At 53.1% G+C, this 21090-nt stretch overlaps 1 protein-coding gene across 7 annotated transcripts; it reads left to right on the top strand.

The window, feature by feature from the left end:
* The first annotated feature begins 295 nt into the window (after positions 1-295).
* On the top strand, positions 296-19337 carry HDAC6 (histone deacetylase 6). 7 transcript variants are annotated; one of them, XM_022563820.3, is made up of 29 exons: positions 296-425; positions 1441-1587; positions 1690-1818; positions 1953-2041; positions 4194-4278; positions 4367-4407; positions 5361-5457; positions 5604-5701; positions 6687-6791; positions 6916-6984; positions 10565-10691; positions 10788-10853; positions 10945-11004; positions 11083-11172; positions 11697-11803; positions 11893-11960; positions 12204-12375; positions 12469-12597; positions 12769-12937; positions 13248-13381; positions 13912-13980; positions 14090-14282; positions 15755-15904; positions 17229-17403; positions 17514-17980; positions 18064-18168; positions 18302-18448; positions 18546-18674; positions 18892-19337. In XM_022563820.3, exons 2-29 carry the CDS (start codon positions 1495-1497, stop codon positions 18958-18960), a joined length of 3432 nt encoding a protein of 1143 aa, XP_022419528.2. In that variant the 5' UTR covers positions 296-425; positions 1441-1494; the 3' UTR covers positions 18961-19337. The 7 variants fall into 7 exon arrangements, 6 of the variants coding, with proteins under 6 accessions (XP_022419528.2, XP_022419524.2, XP_022419527.2 ...); XM_022563816.3 differs by having other exon boundaries at positions 1441-1605; XM_022563819.3 differs by having other exon boundaries at positions 307-425; positions 1465-1605.
* Positions 19338-21090: the final 1753 nt, after the last annotated feature.

Raw genomic sequence — 21090 nt, 5'->3', positions numbered from 1 at the left:
CTTCAAAGCAGCCTTAAGGAACTACCTCATAGAATTGTGGCCTGCGACAATGCCTGTCACATATTACTTGCTATCGTCACAGTTATTTGCCTCTACTAAGACTCCTTCCGCTCCACCATTCATTTTCCCGGCAGAATATTAATAGCTAACATTTGGTGAGTGCTTCCTGTGTACCACCTTAGCGAATATGAACTCAGAAAATCCTCACATTTATTAACATCACCACTCCCATTTTGGCCGCCACCAGCCTTGTCCACTTCCCACCGCGCTCCAGGCCCACCAGCCCGCCCTCACTACGTCATCACGGCGCGTCCCGCGGGAAGCCACTGGGAGGAGAGAAGACGCCCCTTTCTAACGGCCTTGCTTGCTTGCACTCTTGAGTTAATCGCACGGTACAGTTGGCGCCGGTCCGGAGGGCTCCTAAGGTAACTGGACAGGGACGGAGGGACGGCGGCCATGGCCGCCAGGACGACAGCCGCGGTTGGGGGAGGGGCGAGGTTGACCCCGAGCGCATCGTCCAGCCGCTGGCGCGCGCTTCATATAGACGCAGCACGGCCTGCGACGCCAGCTCTCGCGCAGACCCGCAGTTTGTGAGTTCGCGGGAGGTGTGGCCCGCACGAGGGGCGCGGCCTTGCGGCAAGACCCCCAGTGTGGGAGGGATCGGGGCGGGCTGTAGAGAGCCCCGGCCCAACGGAAAAGAGGGTGCTCAGGGAATTTTGAGGCGTAAGCCAAAGGCGGAGTTTGAGAAAGGGGCTGCGCCCTCGTCGACGGCGGGGGCGGGAAGGGGGAGGGGCTAGCGGGAGGTGGCTCGGAACTGGCTGAAGGGGCTTGGTGAGGCGTTAGGGATTGGGCCTGGGTAGGGGGTGGGGCCTGGTGGAAGGAAAGGGGCAGTCCCCTGAGGAGCTGGGCTTGTTGAAACGTTAGGGGCGGGATCTAGCCAAGTGGAAGGTGCCGGTCGGGCCGAAAAGGGGTGGAGTTAAGTGGATGGTTAAGGGTGGAGTCGGGGCCCTGGCTGGGTCTGGCTGAGTGAAAGAGTGGGTGATTAATCCCGGGAGATTGGCTGGAATGGGCAGGTTTGAGAAGGGGTGGGGTCTGGGCGAGGCTTTGAGGAATGAAAGGGTCTGGGAATGGGGCTTGATAGAGCGGAAGGGGCGGTGATTAGCTGGAAAGGGAAGGCTCTAGAACGGACTGAGCCAGGGGGTTAATTGCTCTGTGAAAGGGCAAGACTTTGAAAGGAGAAAGAATAGTGTTAAAGGGGTGGAGCCTAGTGGAATGGGCGGGACCAGGTAGAATGGACACCCTGCTGGAGGGAAAGAGCCTTCAGAGGCAGAGTCTAGAAGGTGGTGTGGAATAGATAGCAAAAGGCATAGAGACTAGCGTAGGGGGCGGGGCCTGGGAAGGGCTGGGATGTAGGGTTTTAAGGGCGTTGGGCCCTTTCAGAGTCACCTCCACCCCACCCCCAAGAAACGCGTGAGGGGTGAAGTCTCCCCAGCCATGACCTCCACCGGCCAGGATTCCACCACAACCAGACAGCGAAGGAGTAGGCACAATCCCCATCCCCCCGCCCACGACTCCAGCGTCACCTCGGTGAGGCCCCAGACCTCGGTGAGGCCCCAGACCTGCCCTGATGAGGGGGAGGGGGAGCAGCGGGCCGTGCGTTGGACTCTGACCCTTCTCTCTGTTTGGCAGAAGCGAGGTGTTAAAAAGGGTGCCGTACTCCGCTCCAGCCCCAATCTAGCGGAGGTAAAGAAGAAAGGCAGAATGAAGAAGCTTAGTCAAGCAGCTGAGCAAGACCTAGTCGTGGGGCTGCAAGGGCTGGTGAGAGGGGCCTGGCCGCAATTAACCTCCTGTGACAATCAAAACCCTGAGCTTCTCCATCCTGGACAGTGTGGGATGCTCCCTCTGACTCAGGCCCTCAGTGCATCAGTCTCTTCCATTTTTTTTCCTTGCAGGATCTGAACCGGGAGGCCAGGACACTGTCTGGCACTGGCTTGGTGTTCGATGAGCAGCTAAATGAATTCCACTGCCTCTGGGATGACAGGTGAGGCTGGCTCCTCCAGGCCATACCCAAGCCATACAAAGACAAACACTTAGAGCCCATTAGAAGAACGAATCCTGTCTTAATCTAGCCTAGAGAATGGAAGCAGATGATTTAGGGAGATGGGGCTCAGGCTTGAATGGGTTGTTTTCATTTAGCCAGCAAACATTTATTGAGTGCCTTCTGTGTGCCGGAGATGGTGATACAAATGTGTCAGACAAGACCTACAGGGAGCTGACAGATGAGTAGGAGAGCAGGTCACTAAACCACCATCAGCAGTGTGAGGTGTTTAATGAAGGAGGACCTAAGAGCAGAGCTTTCAAGAGTGTTTAATAGAGGACCCTAGACTAGCATCCAGGGTTCCCAGAAGGATTCCTTGAAGAAGGGATGTTTGTGCTGAAATGGAAGAATTACACTTCCCATTCAGTCACACATTACAATCCATCAGCAAATTCTTTTGGCTCTATGTTTGAAATGTATTCAGTATCTGACCTTTCCTCACCGCCTCCGCTGCCACCACCATCATCACTCACCTAGACTTGCAGAGGCCTCCCTGTTTCCACCCTCACCCCTGCTGCCTGTTCTTCACACAACAACGTAAAAAAATATGTACGAGATGATATTCTCTCTCTTAAAGTCCTTCAAGGGCAGGGTGTTGCCCTGAAGGTAAAGTTCAGATTCTTCATCCTGGCCTCTAAGGTTCCATGTGATCTGGCTCCATATCACCACGGTGACCTCGTCAGCCAATCCTCCCCCTCATTCGCTTTGCTTCACTTCACACACACTGATCCCCTTGCTGTTCTTCCAACATGCCAGGCACTCTCTCATCTCAGGCCTTTACCCTGGCCAGTCCCTTTTCCAGAGATTCATTTCCACCTACTTGTCTCCTAGTTAACATTCACATCTCAAGGAGACCCTCCAAGAGGGCTTTGCCTAGCCACTCCCCTTCCCCCACACCTGAGCATCAAGATATTCCTAGCCCATGCCGTTGTTTGTCCATTATTATACTTATGTGTTTACTAGTTTAGTATCTATCTCCCCATCCCAGTGGAAGACTCAGGATGGCAAAAGACTTCATTATTGAATACATATCTACCGTCTCCTGAGGCGCTAGGGACAGGCAGTACACAAAACAAACAAAACTCCTGCCTTTGTGGAGATTACATTTTAGAGGAGGGAGACAGATAGTAAAAAAGGAAAAAGCAAGTGATAAAGTATGTTAGAAAGAGAAGTGCTGTGGAGAAACACTGAAGCGGGAGGGAGAGTAGCAGAAAGTGCAGTGGAGGGGACTCTTCAGTTTTAAATACGATGATCAAGGAAGGCCTTACTATCTGAGCAGGGATCTGAAGGAGGTGAGGGAGTGAGCTATGGAGACATCTGGAAGAAGATTGTCCTGGGCAGGAAGAAGAGCTAGTGGAAACGTACTTGGTTTGACTGAGGAACAGGGAGGAGCCCAGTGTAGGAGAAGCAGTGAGTGATGGGGAGAGCAGTAGGAGATAGGGGTCAAAGAGGGGATGGGGCAGGTCGTCAAGGGCCTTCTGGGGCATGGGGAGGACATTGGCTTTTACCCTGAGTGAGCTGGGAGCCAGGAGAATTTTTTTTTTTTTTTCGATACGTGGGCCTCTCACTGTTGTGGCCTCTCCCGCTGCGGAGCACAGGCTCCGGACGCGCAGGCTCAGCGGCCATGGCTCAGGGGCCCAGCCACTCCGCGGCATGTGGGATCTTCCCGGACCAGGGCACGAACCCCTGTCCCCTGCATCGGCAGGCAGACTCTCAACCACTGCGCCAGCAGGGAAGCCCCAGGAGAAGTTTTTGAGTAGAGGAGGGACGTGACCTGATTTGAGTTTTAACCAGTGTCTGGGCTGCTGTGCAGAGAAAGGACTGTTGGGGGAGCAAGGGCAGAAGCTGGGAGGCCAGCTGAGTGCAATAGCCCAGGTGAGAGGTTATGGTAGCAGCAGTGGGGGTGATAGGAGAGGGCCGGGCTCTGCATATATCATGAGAACGGAGACCGACAGATGCCAGGGATGACTCCAAAGTTTCATGCGTCAGCAGCTGTGGAAGGGCAGATGGGGAAAATGTGCAGAAACAGATGTGGTGCTCACCAGTGTCATATATATCTGTATCTATATCTGTATTTGTATCTCTGTCAACCCAGCTTCCCTGAAGGCCCTGAGCGGCTCCATGCCATCAAGGAGCATCTGATCCAGGAGGGCCTCCTGGATCGCTGTGTGTCCTTTCAGGTGAGTCCCCCAGCCGACATCCTGGGCAGAGGGCAGCAGCTGGTGGGACAGCCTGAGCCTTAGCCCTTTATTCCTCATGTCTCCCCAGGCCCGATTTGCCGAAAAGGAGGAGCTGATGTTGGTTCACAGGTGAAGGCTTAGGGGCCTTGTAGGGATGGGGAGGAGGCTGCCCTGGGCCAACCAGGGCAGGCCAGATGCTTTGGGAAGGAATGTCATGGGCTCTGTGGTCTTGGGCAAGTCACTGAGCCTTTCTGAATCTCAGTGTCATCACCTGTAACTTGGGGGCTAGTAAACATGAGCTCCTCAGGAGGGCTTGATATGTGTCGGGTGCTTAGAATGGTGCCTGACATATCATCAGTCCCTGATGAGCTCTTTTTGTTATTATAATCTGATGTGTAAACAGATGATGGATATGTGGACAGAGTGATCAGGGGGTTCCCCCAGGGGGCTGAAGGAACCCAGAGTAAGAGTCCTGATGTGGTATGGCTCAAGGAGAGTTAGTGTGGCAGAGGGGGTATCTGAGCTGAGCTTTAAGAGGAGAAAAAGAATGGGTCCCATGAAACAGAAGGCTGAGGAAAGGGAGATGCAGACAGCTGGAACTGTCTGGTCAAAGACCTGGAGGTACTGGGCTTCCCTGGTGGCGCAGTGGTTGAGAGTCCGCCTGCCGATGCAGGGGACACGGGTTCGTGCCCCAATCCGGGAAGATCCCACATGCCGCGGAGTGGCTGGGCCCGTGAGCCATGGCCGCTGAGCCTGCGCGTCCGGAGGCTGTGCTCCGCAACGGGAGAGGCCACAACAGTGAGAGGCCCGCATACCGCAAAAAAAAAAAAAAAAGACCTGGAGGTAGGATTTGATGTGGCCAGAGTAGAGGGCAAGGGTTGTTACTGGAAATGAGGCAGGCTGGGGAAGAAGCAGGGAAGGTATCCTACATCCCAGCTATTCCCTGGATTGACAGTTGAGGAGGCCTGACTTGTCCAGGGGTTTGGTGCATGGAGGACTCAGCTGGGAAGGGGATAGGGCCCTGGTTCAGGGCCAGGGAGGGAGGCGGGCCCCTGAATCCCATCCCCCATCTATGTACCCAGTCTAGAATACATTGATCTGATGGAGACGACCCAGTACATGAATGAGGGGGAACTCCGTGTCCTAGCAGATACCTATGACTCAGTTTATCTGCATCCGGTATGGATGAGAACTGTGAGGGCAGAGGGTGGTGGCAATCCCGGGGTCCCCCATCCCCACATCCACCCCACCTTGGAGCGGGGCAGCTGAGTGGACAGGGCTGCTCTCTCCCTCACTCCCTCTCTGGCTCCCCACTGTCTCTCCAGAACTCATACACCTGTGCCTGCCTGGCCTCAGGCTCCGTCCTCAGGCTAGTGGATGCAGTCCTGAGGGCTGAGATCCGGAATGGCATGGCGATCATCAGGTAGGACCCACTAGCATAAGGCTTTTTTACTTTACAAAAAATTCCTTTCTCAAATGTAAAAGGTATGGGAAGTATATTCACATGATTCAAGAATCAAATGTTAAAAAAAGGTTGGGGGTCCGGTACAAGTAAAAGTCCTCCCCACCCCCGTCTCCAGACACCTGCTTCCTCTCCTGGAGGCAGTCGCTGTCACCAACGACTCTTGTGTCCTCCCAGAAATAGTCTGTGCCATTCATGGAATAAATACCATATTTTGTTGATTCTAAGGTGTATATTTTTTTCATATTTGAAACATCTTGAAATCCAGATGCGTCTTATAAACAACGGTGTCTCAGAATTCCTTTGGCAGCATTTTCTGCTTTGTTATTGGCATGTAAAATCACAGTACATCTTCTCATCATTGGCATCTCAGAAGTGATGAAATGCAGAAGACGTAGCTTTTCTCCTACCTCCCCTTTTTTAGCCACAAATTATGGTAGCACTTGACACACTCCCTGTACCATGCGTTTTTCACTTATATATCTTGGAAAGCTTTTCTCTTAACAGTGTATAGCCTAGACCCATGTAGAACGCCATTATACAAATGCACAGTAAGTTAACCTGCCTGCTACCACTGGGCATTTTGGTTCTCTCCAATCATTTGCTGTTTCCAAAAAATGCTGCACCAAATATCATCCATTTATAAACATGTTATTTCACCCTTTTTGTTATATAGGTTGTGGACTAAGTCCCCAGGAGCAGAAGGACTTGGTATGAGGGTGTATGCATTGATAATTTTAATGAGCATTATCAAATTTCCTTCAGAGAGAGAAGAGTAGACTGGGGGTGAGGGTCTGAGGGACCCAATTACTCAGTTCCTGGCAGATGTGCAGGCATCGGCACTGGGGGAGTTGGTGGTCCAGGATTAGAGAGCAGGGAAGAGTCCATCTCTGAAGAGGAGGACCCCTCACCACCATCAATCTGTGGCCTTCCCTGCCCTTCCCAGGCCTCCTGGACACCATGCCCAGCACAGTCTCATGGACGGGTATTGCATGTTCAACCACGTGGCTGTGGCTGCCCGCTATGCTCAACAGAAGCATGACATTCAGAGGTCAGCAGCAAGCAGCAGGGCGGGTGTAATGAGGGTGGCGCAGGGTTGGGTATCTTGGTCTAGGCACTTCCCCCAGATGCTCCTTGATCTTCTTACATAGTGCCCCCCTCTCTCCCACTTACAGGGTCCTTATCGTGGATTGGGATGTGCACCACGGTCAAGGAACACAGTTCACCTTTGACCAAGACCCCAGGTATGCCCGGAGTACCACCCTAGATGCTAGACTCCCAGCCACCCGCCACCTTTACAGGCGCAGCCAGAAGGGGCCCAGGAGGGAAGGGGGAGCATTCACATTTGTTGGGCCTGCCCTGGCAACAGGTTTGGTACTGCCCTCTGCGTGTCTGCTGTCTCTTAATTTCACTCTGAGGCAGGGACTGTTGGGTTCCCCATTTTACAGATCAGGGAACTGAGGCTTACAGGTTAAGAGGTCATAGAGAGAAGAAGTTGAAGAGACGAGATTTGAGCCCACAAATGCTTGGAGATCTCGTTCACCAATTTATCCTGGAGCTGGAGTGAACCTCAAATTACTACTTTATGTTTTCCGATTATGACAATACTGCAAATTTTATTTCTTTAAAAAATTAAAGGGAGTTAGTTCCCTGGTGTCCTAGTGGTTAGGATTCCGGGCTTTAACTGCCTCTGCTGGGGTTCAACCCCTGGTCGGGGAACTGCGATCCCATAAGCCACATGGCATGGCCATAAATCAAACAAAAAAATTAAATATCGAAACGTCTAAAGCAGTGAGTCTCCTGTAATTCTCATCATGTCAAAAGTAACTGTTGATAGTTACAGAATTTTTCCTGTAGATGTACAAATATTCATCATTATCATTATTATTATTAACATACTACCACTACATTTTCTTCAACAACTTGCTTTTTGCATTTAACAGCATGGTTTGGACACCTCTCCATGTTAGTTCCTCTGAAAAGCATCTCGTTCTTTGTAAGAGCTGTACAGTGTTCCATTGTATGGCTATACCTTTGGCCATTTAACCCCAGGATGTTTATAGGTCTTCCTAGTCTTTGCTCTACAGATAATCCTACAGTGAATAGTCTGGTAAATATATAATTTTATACTCCTCTGAGTATATCTGTAGGATGAATTTCCAATTCGTCAGAGGGTCACTGTGCTTGAAAGTCTAGAATCTAGTGCCAGACTTCCCTCCAGAAAGAGAACCACCTTACCCTTCCTGCAGAAAGTGATTGAGCCCATCCTTGTCAGTAGGGGACACTACTAAATAGTTGCTGTTGTATCCAGCCTTTTATTGAATTGAATGCATAAATTCCACTTATTCCCATGGTTCCTGAGCTCCTGTGGCCCATTATCTAATCTAGGTTGGTTGTTCTCCAGACATTGCTTTATTATTTTCCACCATTCAGTGTTGCTGACAGATGTCTAGATGTCAGTCTGATTTTCATTCCTTTCCGATATATTTTCCTCTCTGGGAGGTTTTAGGTTCTATTATCCCTGGTATTGTGAATTTTCACTCTGCCCCTCATTCTGCTTACCAGTGGTAGATATTTTATATCTGAAGACTCATGCCTTTCTTAAATCCTCAGAAGTTTTCTTCTATTAGATTGTTGATGATTTCTTCTACTGTGTCCTCTCTGGTCTCTCTGTTAGTCAGATGTTAGACTTCCTGGGTTGATCCTCTGTGTCTCTTATTTTTTATCTCATGTCTTCTGTCTCTTTTTTCCTTTTGCTCAGTGTCCTGGGAGATTTCCTCAACTTTACCTTCCATTCCTTCTTTTAAGCTTCAAGAGCACTTTCTTCCTCTCTGTGTTTATGCTCTACTAAGCTTTAGTTTAGTTGTTTTCCTTGTCTTCATAATAGTATTTTAAGGGCTATCCAAGTTGTCTCCAGCCAGGACCCTCCTGATGGAGTTAAGAGATTGAGAGATGGGGAGCTGGGAGATTGAAGGTCATGGATAGATTTTTTTCATTTATACATTCTTATTCATAAAGAAGAATGCATTGAATATATTCACAATTCTTCATATCTATGCATATAGTCATATATCCACAAAATAACACAGCTATTGCCTCCAATGCACTTTGAAAACAAAAAAGAATGATTAATGATATTAAGGAATTCTTGTTATTATGCCTAAGAAAATTAACAAGAATTCATTTAGTAAACTAAAGCTTAGTAGTTAAAAGAAACAAGTAAATTTAGTGAATTGGTTATTCAGTGAATTGGCTATTCAGAATTGATTTTGTGAGCATTGACCTGGATCTGTGCTTGACTTCTCCAGAAGGGAAACCTCAGATTGTCTTGGGTGACTTCCCAACCTGTTCAGCATGGGAGAGGGCCTGCTGTGGCCCCTGGAGCCTCAGACTACTTTCCAGAGATGTGTTGAAGTCTCTAATTGTCTGACATCCTTTCTCCCACTTTCTGTCTTCCTGGGTTGATACTTGTTTAAAATTCCTTTACTATCTTTTGACTAGGATTGTAGGATAATGAGGAGGTATACCTGTGCCATCAGTCCACCATTCTTTTACTGGAAGTCAGTTGAACTTATTTTAAAATCTCCTTCTATTTGCTTTATAAACTTAATTTCCTTGGGTGTTAGTTCTTCTGTTTGTTGACTTTGGTGGCTCTCTTGTGGGGTGGACTTTCTTCAAATCTTTTCTTTATTCCTATCTTTCCCGATGATAATATTTATGTTCTACTGTATGTTTATCTGTTAGAGTCAAAAGTAAAACAGTCATCTCCCATCTCCTCAAGACCAGAGCTTTCACATGGTCTTTATCCCCCAATTCCAAAAATCCTTGTATACCAATTGCATTTAATTTCACAACTATATTATCAACATTTATTAAAATGTGACTGTTAAGTTTGTCTAGATTTATTGCTTACCACTATTTCTTGCATTTCCCTAAAAAAGGAAAAAAATGCTGCCTTAAGTCCTTTCTGGAACAAGGCAGGGGGTGGATGAACAGATGCATGGAAGGATGGATGAGAGATAGTCATTTTGATCGCCTCAGTCAGAATCAAGCCCTCCTACTTGGCTTACTATCAGAACATATACCATTGTGTCTTTTCAGTATCTGTTCTGTGTCAGCCCCCCTCACTGCTCTGAGTGCTCAGTTTCTCACCTAGAAAATAGAAGAAATAGTAGAGGTAGCCTGTAAGGTATTGGAGACAAGGAATTGCCCCCTCACTGGCCTCATGGAGCCCCAGCCAGCATCCCCACTCCAGCTCCATGTACAGAACCAAGTCCCACCCCTCCTAACCCCTAGGCCCTGAGTCTCCCCACTTCCTTCAGGGAAAATACTAAGCTCCCTAGCCTTGCCTGGCATTCTTTTCAGCCTTAGCTGGCTCCCGCCAACTAAGAGCCTCATGCCTCTGTGGGCCTCCAGTGTCACAGGGTTTGTCCTGCTGGTGGGTAGGCAAGCATGATCTAGAGTCCCCCACAGGGTCAGGAGCCCTAGGGGGTGGGATAGACTTGATAGCTCTCAGGGTGTCAGAGCTAGAACTGTGTGGGCACTGAGAGGGGCAGCAGTGTTTGCTGAGGGAGCAATTTCAGTAAGAGAGCAAATGAATGAGTGAGTGAGGTAATGGATAAATAAATGGAAGAATTAATGCATGAGAGGATGAATAAGCTGGCAGCTGAATGGAAGAATGAATGAATGTATGAATTAAAGAATTCATGGGGAAATTAATGAGAGAATGAATGAATGGTTGAGTCAACTGTGGTAGCTGTGGGTTGGGGGTTTCTGGGCGGACCGATTCCTCAACCCCCACCTCTTTTTTTTCTCTGCCTCTAGTGTCCTCTATTTCTCCATCCACCGCTACGAGCAGGGTCGGTTCTGGCCCCACCTTACAGCCTCCAACTGGTCCACCACAGGTTTTGGCGAAGGCCAGGGATACACCATCAATGTGCCTTGGAACCAGGTCAGTATCTGCCCACCCTTTGCCCCCAAAATGAGGCCCACCCCTGCCCTTCAGGGCAGATGGCAGGACGTCCCCATCATGCCTCCCTGTCTGCAGGTGGGGATGCGAGATGCCGACTACATCGCCGCTTTCCTGCGCGTCCTGCTGCCAGTTTCCCTTGAGGTCCTGGGGGTCTGGGGTGTGTTGGGGCAGAGGCGATGTTGAGGGAAGGGCCGTGAGGGCAGGTGGCCTCATGTAGTTCCTTCCCTCTCAGTTCCAGCCCCAGCTGGTCCTGGTAGCTGCTGGATTTGATGCCCTCCAAGGGGACCCCAAGGTAAGGCAGGTGCACTGGGATGGCAGGAGGGCAGAAGGGGGCCGCACAGAGCAGGGCTGACCCTCCTCGTCCCTCCAGGGCGAGATGGCCGCCACTCCGGCAGGGTTCGCCCAGCTAACCCACCTGCTCATGGGTCTGGCAGGAGGCAAGCTGATCCTCTCACTGGAGGTGAGTGACTCACTTCGTCTCTCAGCCCGTGGATCCTGGAAGACGTAAGAACAACTTTCAGTCCTGTCCCAGCAGTTCCACTTACTAGCTGGACAACCTCTCCTAAGTCACTCAGCTTCCCTGTGCCTCTGCTTTCCTTATGTAAAATGGGCATTAGAATAGCAGTAATCATCCCATAATACTGTCCAGCACATGAAATGAAGTCAGCCTTCAAATGCCCTGTTGCTTGGGCTTCCCTGGAGGCGCAGTGGTTGAGAGTCCGCCTGCCGGTGCAGGAGACGTGGGTTCGTGCCCCAGTCCGGGAGGATCCCACATGCCGCGGAGCAGCTGGGCCCGTGAGCCATGGCCGCTGGGCCTGCGCGTCCGGAGCCTGTGCTCCGCGGCGGGAGAGGCCACAGCAGTGAAAGGCCCGTGTACAGCAAAAAAAAAAAAAAAAAAATGCCCTGTTGCTTGACAACACCCTACTCTTCTCTGGTAACATCTGGTTCTTTCCTGCCCTCCCTCATGTGAACTCCTTCTCCCAGGGTGGCTACAACCTCCGCTCCCTGGCTGAGGGCGTCAGCGCCTCGCTCCACACCCTTCTGGGAGACCCTTGCCCCGTGCTGGAGTTCCCTGGCGCCCCTTGCCCGAGGTGAGCCCAGGTGGAGGAGGGGAGAAGTAGGCCCCTCATTGCCCACTCAGGGGCCAGTTGGTCACATTTTCCTCTCCCTTGCCCTCCAGTGCCCAGGCATCTATCTCCTGTGCTCTGGAAGCCCTTGAGCCCTTCTGGGAGGTCTTCGTGAGATCAGGTAGTTGTCAGGGAGTGTGCTGGGTGGGGGGTTGGGCAGGGAAGGAGCTGTGGGAGGAGACTCCTCCAGACCCCACTCTGACTTTCCTCGATGCCTTGGTGGGGGAGGGTCAGGCCCTCTCTCACTGGGCCCTGGTTTCAGGCCTCCCACCCCTTTTTAGGTTTGGGTAAACTGAGTTCCAGAGTATTAAGGGGATCCAGGGTGGGGGAGTAGGAGTAGGGTGAATGTGGCCTCCCCATGCAGCTGAGACCCTGGAGGAGGAGGACACTGTGGAGGGGGACGATGTGGAGGAGAAGGAGGCGGAGGGACCATGGCAGCCCCCTGAGCTCCCAATCCTGACGTGGCCGGTGCTGCAGGCTCGCACAGGGCTGGTCTATGACCCACAGATGATGGATCACTACAACTTGTGGGACAAGTATGCAGTCAGAGAGCCGGGCTAAGTGGGAGGAGGGGAGGGAGCCCTCACTTCAAGCGCACTAAGCCCTGCCTCCGACTCCCCCACCCCTAGCCACCACCCCGAGACGCCTCAGCGCATCAAGCGTATCATGCACCACCTGGAGGAGCTGGGTCTTGCCGGGCGCTGTCTCGCCCTGCCCGCACGTCCAGCCACGGACGCTGAGCTGCTCGCCTGCCACAGGTCAGACCCCTGTGGCCGGGTTGGGGTGGGGCCTCAGAGCACGCAAGCCACCCTGGGGGCTGGAGCCTGGGCTTGCCTCTGTTACGTGGAGCTGCTGCGAGACACAGGAGAGGACGTGGAGGGGACAGAGTTACCTGGCTGTCCCCTTGAGTGCCCCCTCTGTGCCTCCAGTGCTGAGCACGTGGATCGTCTGCGGGCCACGGAGAAGATGAAGACCCGGGAGCTGCACCGCGAGGGCGCCAACTATGACTCCATCTACATCTGCCCCAGCACCTTCACCTGTGCGCAGCTGGCTGCTGGCGCCGCCTGCCGCCTGGTGGAGGCTGTGCTGGCAGGAGAGGTGCCTGCACTTTGGGGAGGGGACGTTGGGCTCCAGGAGAGGAAGTCCTGGGGGTGGAGGGTGGGGAAAGAGGCGGCTCTGAGAGGTGGGCCAGGCCTGAGGAAAGGGGGCATGCAATGGGAGGAGATCCCAGCTCACCAGAGGCCTGGCTCCTGGGGAAGTGCACCCAGCGGGATGGGGGCTACAGGCTTGGGGGCCCCTAGCAGCTGGTGGAATAGTAGAGGGACAGGAGAGATGGAAGAGGAGAGGAAAGGGAAGGGAAAGCGGGGAGGGTGGGTGGTCTAATCTTTGTTCCCTGCCCCTCCCCCAGGTTTTGAATGGCATTGCTGTGGTGCGTCCCCCCGGCCACCATGCAGAGCGGGATGCCGCTTGCGGTTTCTGCTTCTTCAACTCTGTGGCTGTGGCTGCTCGCCATGCCCAGGCCGTCAGTGGGCGTGCGCTGCGGTGAGTACTCCCTGCCTCCACCGCCTGGTGCTTACGCGGCAGGCCCTGTAGTACAGCCCCCAAAGTTACCCCGAACCACCCAAGGGTCCAATTGCCCAGCACTTCCAGAAAAGGACCAAGGATCTAGCCTTTCAGTGCTTACCCAGATAGGATCCCCAGATTGCGGCAACCAGGTGCTTATAAAACAGAATCTAGGGTCCCCTTCCCCAGAATTTCTGGCCCTGATGACTATCCCAACAGAACCCAGGGTCCGGCCTCTGGTGCTTCCTTCAAAAGACCCACAATCTAGCCCCTGGCACTTACCCATACAAGGCCCGGGATCTGGCCCTGAGCACTTGCTCGGGCCCACAGTGAAGCCCTTAGGACTCTGATAGGACCCACAAGCCTGCTACCCAGTGCTTTCCCCAGGGACCCAGGGTCCTCCCATCCACAATAAATGCCCCTGCATACAGACTCCAGGGGTCTAGTCCCTGCCCTCCCCCAGGGCAAGTGTCCTGGGGTAACTGAGAAGCTGTCCCCTCCCTCCTCAGGATCCTGATCGTGGACTGGGACGTCCATCATGGTAATGGAACTCAGCACATATTTGAGGAGGACCCCAGGTGAGGGGCTGCGGCAGGGGGTGGGGTGTGGTCAGGGAGGTGGGCGGACCATGCGTCATGGGTGCCTCGCTAACCAGGCACATCCCTCCTTCCCACCGTGTTCCTGCAGCGTGCTGTACATTTCTCTGCACCGCTATGATCATGGCACCTTCTTTCCTATGGGGGACGAGGGCGCCAGCAGCCAGATAGGTCAGGCTGCAGGCACGGGCTTCACCGTCAACGTGGCCTGGAATGGGCCCCGCTTGGGTGACGCCGACTACTTGGTTGCCTGGCATCGTCTGGTGCTTCCCATTGCCTATGAGGTACGATTTAGGATGCACGTGACAAGACTGTGTGGGTGGCAGCAGGCGTGCATGTGCCCGATGTCTCAGTGACTGATCCTGTGAGAGGACCTGCGGGTGGCTGCTGTGATGGCTTTGGGGGAGGGGATGTGACTCTGATGGCCTTTGGGTATGTTTGTGCAGTGGCTGTATGTGACTGCCTTCTGTGTGTAACTGTGAGGACTTGGGAGTGTGCGGGGGTGGTCTTGCCTGGGGGCGTGCCTGGCTGTGTACCTGTCCTGTGTGTACACCATCACTAGTGCCCCATGTGACTGCCATCTCTGTGGAACTGCACGTGCCAGGTGGGGAGGGGTTCGAGCACGTGTGAAACTCTGCACGGGGAGCTATTTGTCACTACCGCTGCTCTGTGTGATGGGTGTGATATTGTATGTCATTGCACATTGCTCTCTCTGACAGCCAGTGTGTGACTTTCTGCATGTGGAAGGCTGTGTGTGACAGTCATCTCTCTCTCCTATGGCCTATATACATTTCCCTGACTCTGTGTGAGTGGCTGTAGGTAACTGCCTCCTCCGTGTGTAAACTGTGTGTATGTGTGGCAAATCATGTGTACATGACTAACTCTGAGGGTGGATGAACGTGAGCGCCATCTCTGTGACCTCTGTGCAGACATGCGTGTTCAGATGTGTATGTGTGTCTGTGCACAGTTGGCTGTGACTGTCTCTGTGTGTGTGTAACTCTATGAAATAGTGTGTGTGACCATGTGCAAGCGACCACCTCCTGTGGGTACAACAGCACATGTGACTATTGTGACTGTGGTGGTGGCATGTGTATGACTGTGTTTGTGCAGGGGTAGCTGTGGATTACTGTTCCCTCTGAGAAACTGTGTGTGCGTATGTGACTAGTACTATGTATAGTCTGGTCTGTGTGAGACTGTCTGATTGTGTGTGGGTGTATGTGACTGTATGTGACCATCTTCTGTGTGTGGCACTTGTGTTGTCATCTTCTGTGATGGAAACATGTGTGCACCTTTCTTTGGTACCATGTGTATAAAACCCTGTGTTGTGCCCATGTGTCCCATGTTTGACCCAGGGAGGGGAGTGTGTGCCTCTTGGTCTCACCCTTGGGTGTGTATGTGAGGACATATCTCCGTCTCATGTCACTGTCTCTTGACATGAGTCTCCACATCTCACAACTCTGCTTCATGACCCTGTCCGTCTGTTTCTCACATCTCCATATCTCTGTATCTCGGGTCTCTAAATCTGTGTCTGATGTGTCCACGTCTCTGAATCTCTCTTGTGTCTCCATGTCCTCCCCTCCCTATTTTCAGGGCTCTGGTCTTGTGTCTCCCGGGCTCCAGGTCCCATGTCTCCATCTCTCTGACTTGCATTGCCATGTCTTCATTTGTCCTTGTCTGTGTCTCTAGGTCTCCCTGAACTGCTGCCTCCCCACGCCCCCACCCTCATGCTCACGTGTCTCTTCTCTCCCTGCCTCAGTTTAACCCGGAACTGGTGCTGGTCTCAGCTGGCTTCGATGCTGCCCGGGGGGACCCACTGGGCAGCTGCCAGGTGTCGCCTGAGGGCTATGCCCACCTCACCCACCTGCTGATGGGCCTGGCCAATGGCCGCATTATCCTTATCCTAGAGGTAGCTGTCTCGGTCCCTCTTCCTGCGGTGGGAGGGTGGTCGGGAAGACTTGGATGTCCCCACCTGGGGTTGTGGGCACACAGTGGGCATTAGTAATAACACCAGCATTAGCAACTTTAATTGAGCACTCACTATGTACAAGACACTCTTCTTGGCACTTTACGTGCATTATTAATGCATTTACTTAATAAAGCAGCCTTGTGAGGTAAGGTCTACTGACCTCATCATTTTCCTCTCTCAAGATCAGGGAAACTGAGGTACAGAGAGCTGTGGTGACTAGCCGGAGGTCACACATTTAATAATGATGGAGCCAGGCCTTGAACCCAGGCAGCCTGGCTCCAGAGTCTTTACTTTTTACCTCTACTTGAACTACCTCCAACAAAATCCTGAGACAAAGGAAATTCACTGACCTTTTGTAAAGTACTCAGTGCCCCCACCCCCTGTGCCTCAGTTTCCTTGTCTGTAAGGTGTGGATGGCCAATCGTGGAGGGGTGCCTGGCACATGGTAAGCCCTGTACAAGAGCTGTGGCTTCTTATGGTTATGCGTTGTTCGTACATTAGTTTAACCCACTCAGCAACCTTCTGTGCTGTCATTTGTACTCCTTCACAGATGAGGACAATAAGTCACAGAGAGATTAATTGGCTGGTAAGATGTCCCACTGTGTGCCCAGGCCTGCCTGTGGCAGGGCAGGGTGGTGGACCCTTTCCTCAGGTAGCCCAGGTTCCAACCTCAGTGCTGCCTCTTACCAGCTCTTAAGACCTCAGACAAGCCATCTAACCACTGTGAGCCGCAGTTACTTTATCTGGAAAAAGAGCAGAGACTGGGGTTCCTATAGAGTGTGAGAAAAGAGGGTTCCCATACCAGGTCAGGATAGAGATTCACATAGAGAGAAAGACCAGTTGTTCCTGTACCAGGGCAGGGCAGCGCCTTCTGTGGGTGGGGCCAGGGGTTCCCATACTGTGAAGGCAGGTTCCTGCACGGATTCAGCACATGCGGTTGTGAGGATTCAGTGCTTAGAATAGGGTCTAGCACACAGCAAGCACTTAATGAACGTCAGCGCTTACTAATGTTGCCATCAGCACTGTCATTCTTGTGGTTATTATTATCTTGCACTTTATGTCACAATTCTATCCCCCTCAACAACCACCTCACATAGTGGGTGCTGTCCATCTGACAGATGTGGGTTCTACTCACTTGTCCCCAGTACCTACCCTCCAGACTTGCAGGACCCCAAGGGGAGACTGGGAGGCAGGACATCTCATCTCCCAAATTCCCTGAGGACCCCCCCCATCATACCTTTCCCTCCTCTTTTCCTTAACAAAGGGTGGTTATAACCTGACATCCATCTCGGAGTCCATGGCCGCCTGCACCCACTCCCTCCTTGGGGACCCGCCACCCCTGCTGACCCTGCTGCGGCCCCCATTGTCAGGGGCCCTGGCCTCGATCTGCGAGACCATCCAAGTCCATCGCAGATACTGGTGCAGTTTGCGGGTCACAAGTGAGTGGGTGAGGGGAACTGCGGGCAGTGGGGGCTCAGGGGAGGGCAGGGATTAGAGGTGGGAGAAGGGATAGCACCCACACTCAAGGATCTCCCTTCCATGGTTCCAGAGGTCAAAGATAAAGAGGGACCCTCCAGTTCTAAGTTGATCACCAAGAAGGCACCCCAGGCAGCCAATCCTTTGTCAGCCAAGGGGATGACCATGCCAGAAGGGAACATTCTGGAGGCAGGCACAGGGAAGGTCACCTCAGCAACATCTGTGAAAGAGTCCACTCCAGGCCAGACTACGTCAGAGACAGCTGTGATGGAGTTCACTCAGGACCAGTCATCAGAGACAGCCATGGGAGGAGCTGCTGCGCTGAACCAGGCCACCTCAGAGGCAGCCACAAGGGATGCCACGCTGGACCAGACCACCTTGGAGGAGGCTGTGGGGGGAGCTGAGCTGATCCAAAGCCCTCCAGCCTCATGCACTGACAATCAGACTCCTCCAGCGTCACCCATGCAAGGAGCCACAACCCAGATATCCCCCAGTAAACTGACTGGAAATCTCAGCACCTTGGAACTAGACAAGGCACAGGTAAGGCCCACCACACCCAGGTAGGGGGAAGAAGGGACAAGAATCAGGCCTCCCGGATTCATCTCTTATCTCTGTGTGTATAGGAACCCCCAGAAGACGATGAGCTACTAGGAGAGGCAGCTGGAGGTCAGGACATGAATGAGCCAGTACTGATGCATGTCACTGGAGACCATGCTGACACTGACCAAGTGAGTTCTGGGAGAGGCTAGAACAGTGGCTTCCTTCTCATGCCCATTTGTGCCTCCACGTAGGAGCATGGGCTATAGGGACATATAATGGGGAGGTGGAGTCCCTACCTTACTCAGTTTCACCCACCCCCAGGCCATGTTTTACGCTGTAACACCACTGCCCTGGTGTCCCCATTTGGTGGCAGTATGCCCTGTACCTGAAGCAGGCCTGGATGTGACCCAACCTTGTCAGGACTGTGGAGCCCTCCAGGAGAACTGGGTGTGTCTGTCTTGCTATCAGGTATGCAGCCGAGGAAAGGGATAGGGTGGAGGTTGGCCCAGGAGCAAACCACAGGTGGGTGCTGATTCCCCACCCAATGCTCACTCCCCAACCTCAGGTCTACTGCAGTCGTTACATCAATGCCCATATGCTCCAACACCATGAAGGCTCGGGACACCCGCTGGTACTCAGCTACGCCGACCTGTCTACCTGGTGTTACCACTGTCAGGCCTACGTTCACCACAAGGTGGGCCCTGGGCAGACCCTCTAATGTGTGCACACTCACTCACACTCCCCCCTGCCCCCCCACACCCTTTGTGATTTTGCATAAGGGGCAAATGGAGACCCTTCTGCATGTGGGATAGGCCAAGAGACAGGGCGGTTGAGGGCTGGAGTGGGGGCAGCCTCCTGGCTGAGGTAGAGGGGTGCTCACTCTTACCTCCCCTCTCTTGCCTCCTCCTCAGGCTCTCCTAGCTGTGAAGAACATCGCCCACCAGAACAAGTTTGGGGAGAACATGCTCCACTCACACTAAATCCCAGAGTGTGCTCCTCTTCTTCACCTTCTGAGACCCAAGATAGACCAGCCTTAGTTCATTCCAGGCTATACCTTTGATGAGGGGTAGCCTCACTCCATCCCATCCTGAAGACCCTTTACAACTCCCCCAGGGTGCTGATTTAAGTGTATATATTTGTAAGAGGACTGTGATCAATTATAGATCTCCCACTGCCTGCTCAAGGGACTCCATCTACTCTGCTCCAGAAGGCAAGGGGAGCAGCTCAGTGACCCCAAGAGGGGGCTGATATAAAGATGATACTTTGGAGGGGAGGGGGATCAACTGGCAGGTATGGCGGGGTTGCATATGTAATAAAGTACAAGCTATTACAAAACTTGGAGAAAGCTTTTAATCTTGAGTGGGTAAAGAAGCCCACCCTCCTGGCCAACCGGGCTGTTGAGTAATGAAGGAATGAGGGTGTGGGTCTTTATCAGGTCAACCCCCTGCTCATCCAAAAACTAACTGGAAATAGAGCAAGCAGCTTGGCTGGCTCCATAAGAGATTAAATGGTGGGAATCTGTGAGAAAATGAGCTCCTGCCTTAGAAATAGGAGCCTCACAGCCAGTCCCAGCTACACCCTGGGCTGGGAAGGCAAGAAAACTTATCATGAAGTGTCTTCATTAGTCCTCAGTGTCTTCATCTGTCTTTGTCTTGATTGGGGGGTGGGGGGGTCCAGGTTTAACATACTTGGATTTGGTGGTCATGGGTAGCTTCCTGGGGGAAGGAGTGTCTACCACTGACCAAGGGTGGGGAATTGTGGGATAATTTTAGGGTTTTATTTCTCCCACATAATGAGAATTGCTTCGGCAGCTCAAAGGAGTCTGGGCTGAGGTTTCCTGAACTTTTCTTCATGGCCACCCTCTGACCCCAAGATGACCACCAGAGCCCCACCCAATCAAGAAGAAGAGAATGGGACAGGGAAGGGTCAGCTCAGTCATCCTCTTTGAAGGAGCATTGTGGTTGCCCCTGCCCCCACAACTCCTGCTTACATTTTATTGGTCAGAATTGTGTCACATGACCGCCATAGCTGCAAGGGAGTCTACAAAATGGCGTAGCTTGGAACACATCCACCTCAAATCAGGTTCTTTCTGCCTTTACAAAATAACCCCTCCTCTGCAACTCTCTCCCTCCAGGACCGGACGCAACTCTCTCCCATGCTACCAAAAAGCCCACTTGAGGCAGCACAAGCTCCAGGGCCTTAGGCCCTCACAAAACATTTGGCAAAGTCTGGACATTCAGGTCAAAAATCTGACACACCCCCCCACGCAGTAAAAACACAAAATCACGTCCCAGGTGGGGATAAGGTAAGGAAGAGGTGCAGCAGGATGCACGGGGCACACAGCGGGGGTCACCGCTCACAGCGCACCCCAAGAAGACCTCCTTTGCGCACACTTGCCTGGCGGGCAGTGACCCAGCACTCACCCCGGGGCGGGGGACAGGGGTGAGCCGGCGGAGGGGCCCAAGGGCGGCTGGCTGCGCATGCGCACTCCCTCCCCGCCCATCCCCACCTCGCCCCATACCCCCAGCTGGGACCAACGTCTCATTCCCTGTCAGTCCTGTCAGAGCAGCAGAGGGTTCGGGTCCCAGCGCCACCGGCCTTCCCGGGACACAGGTGAGCCGGGCCGCCCAGGCCCCCCAGCACCGACCTGAGAGGTCCTTCCACTTAGGGCTGTGGGGGTATGGCCGAGGTCGGGTGTCGGGGACCCTCCCCTGTCTCCTCCCATCCTCAGGGGCCAGCAACTTTGGGCCGCCTTTGTAAGGACGGGCCTGGGTGAGGGTGTGGGCGCCGAGCGGGGAGCCGGGAGCTGAGCGGGGAGGTCCAGGCCGAGCACGGGGTCACGGCTTTGGGGTGAAACTGGGGGTCCCCCCTCCCAGCCCCACGCTGGCCAGCCACCCGGGCTTAGGGGATACGTGTATGGGGCCCGGGCCAGCCTGGAAGGAGGTGGGACTGCGCTTGGGGGGGCGCCCCCTGCTCCCCTCAGGTCAGGGAGGTGACACAAAGGAAGGGGTACGGCACTTGGCACTGCGGTGCTTCTGTATTCCCGTGTCGCCCTGCCATGGGCTGTGTGACCTCGGGCCAGTCACCGCGGCTCACAGCTCCTTGTTGAC

The sequence above is a fragment of the Delphinapterus leucas genome, chromosome X (genome assembly GCF_059928025.1).
Source record: "Delphinapterus leucas isolate spDelLeu-1000000601 "Yukka" chromosome X, BTC_Dleu_Yukka2, whole genome shotgun sequence".
Lineage (NCBI taxonomy): Eukaryota > Metazoa > Chordata > Mammalia > Artiodactyla > Monodontidae > Delphinapterus > Delphinapterus leucas.
The sequence above is the reverse complement of the archived record's forward strand: the minus strand, read 5'-3'. Positions and strand labels throughout refer to the sequence as shown.

Coding starts and splice junctions, on each gene's coding strand:
- HDAC6 (XM_022563816.3), top strand. CDS start 1,495: ATGACCTCCACCGGCCAGGATTCCACCACAACCAGACAGCGAAGGAGT. Junction 5,458..5,603: donor ACTCAGTTTATCTGCATCCG/GTATGGATGAGA, acceptor CTGTCTCTCCAG/AACTCATACACCTGTGCCTG. Junction 6,985..10,564: donor ACCTTTGACCAAGACCCCAG/GTATGCCCGGAG, acceptor CTCTGCCTCTAG/TGTCCTCTATTTCTCCATCC.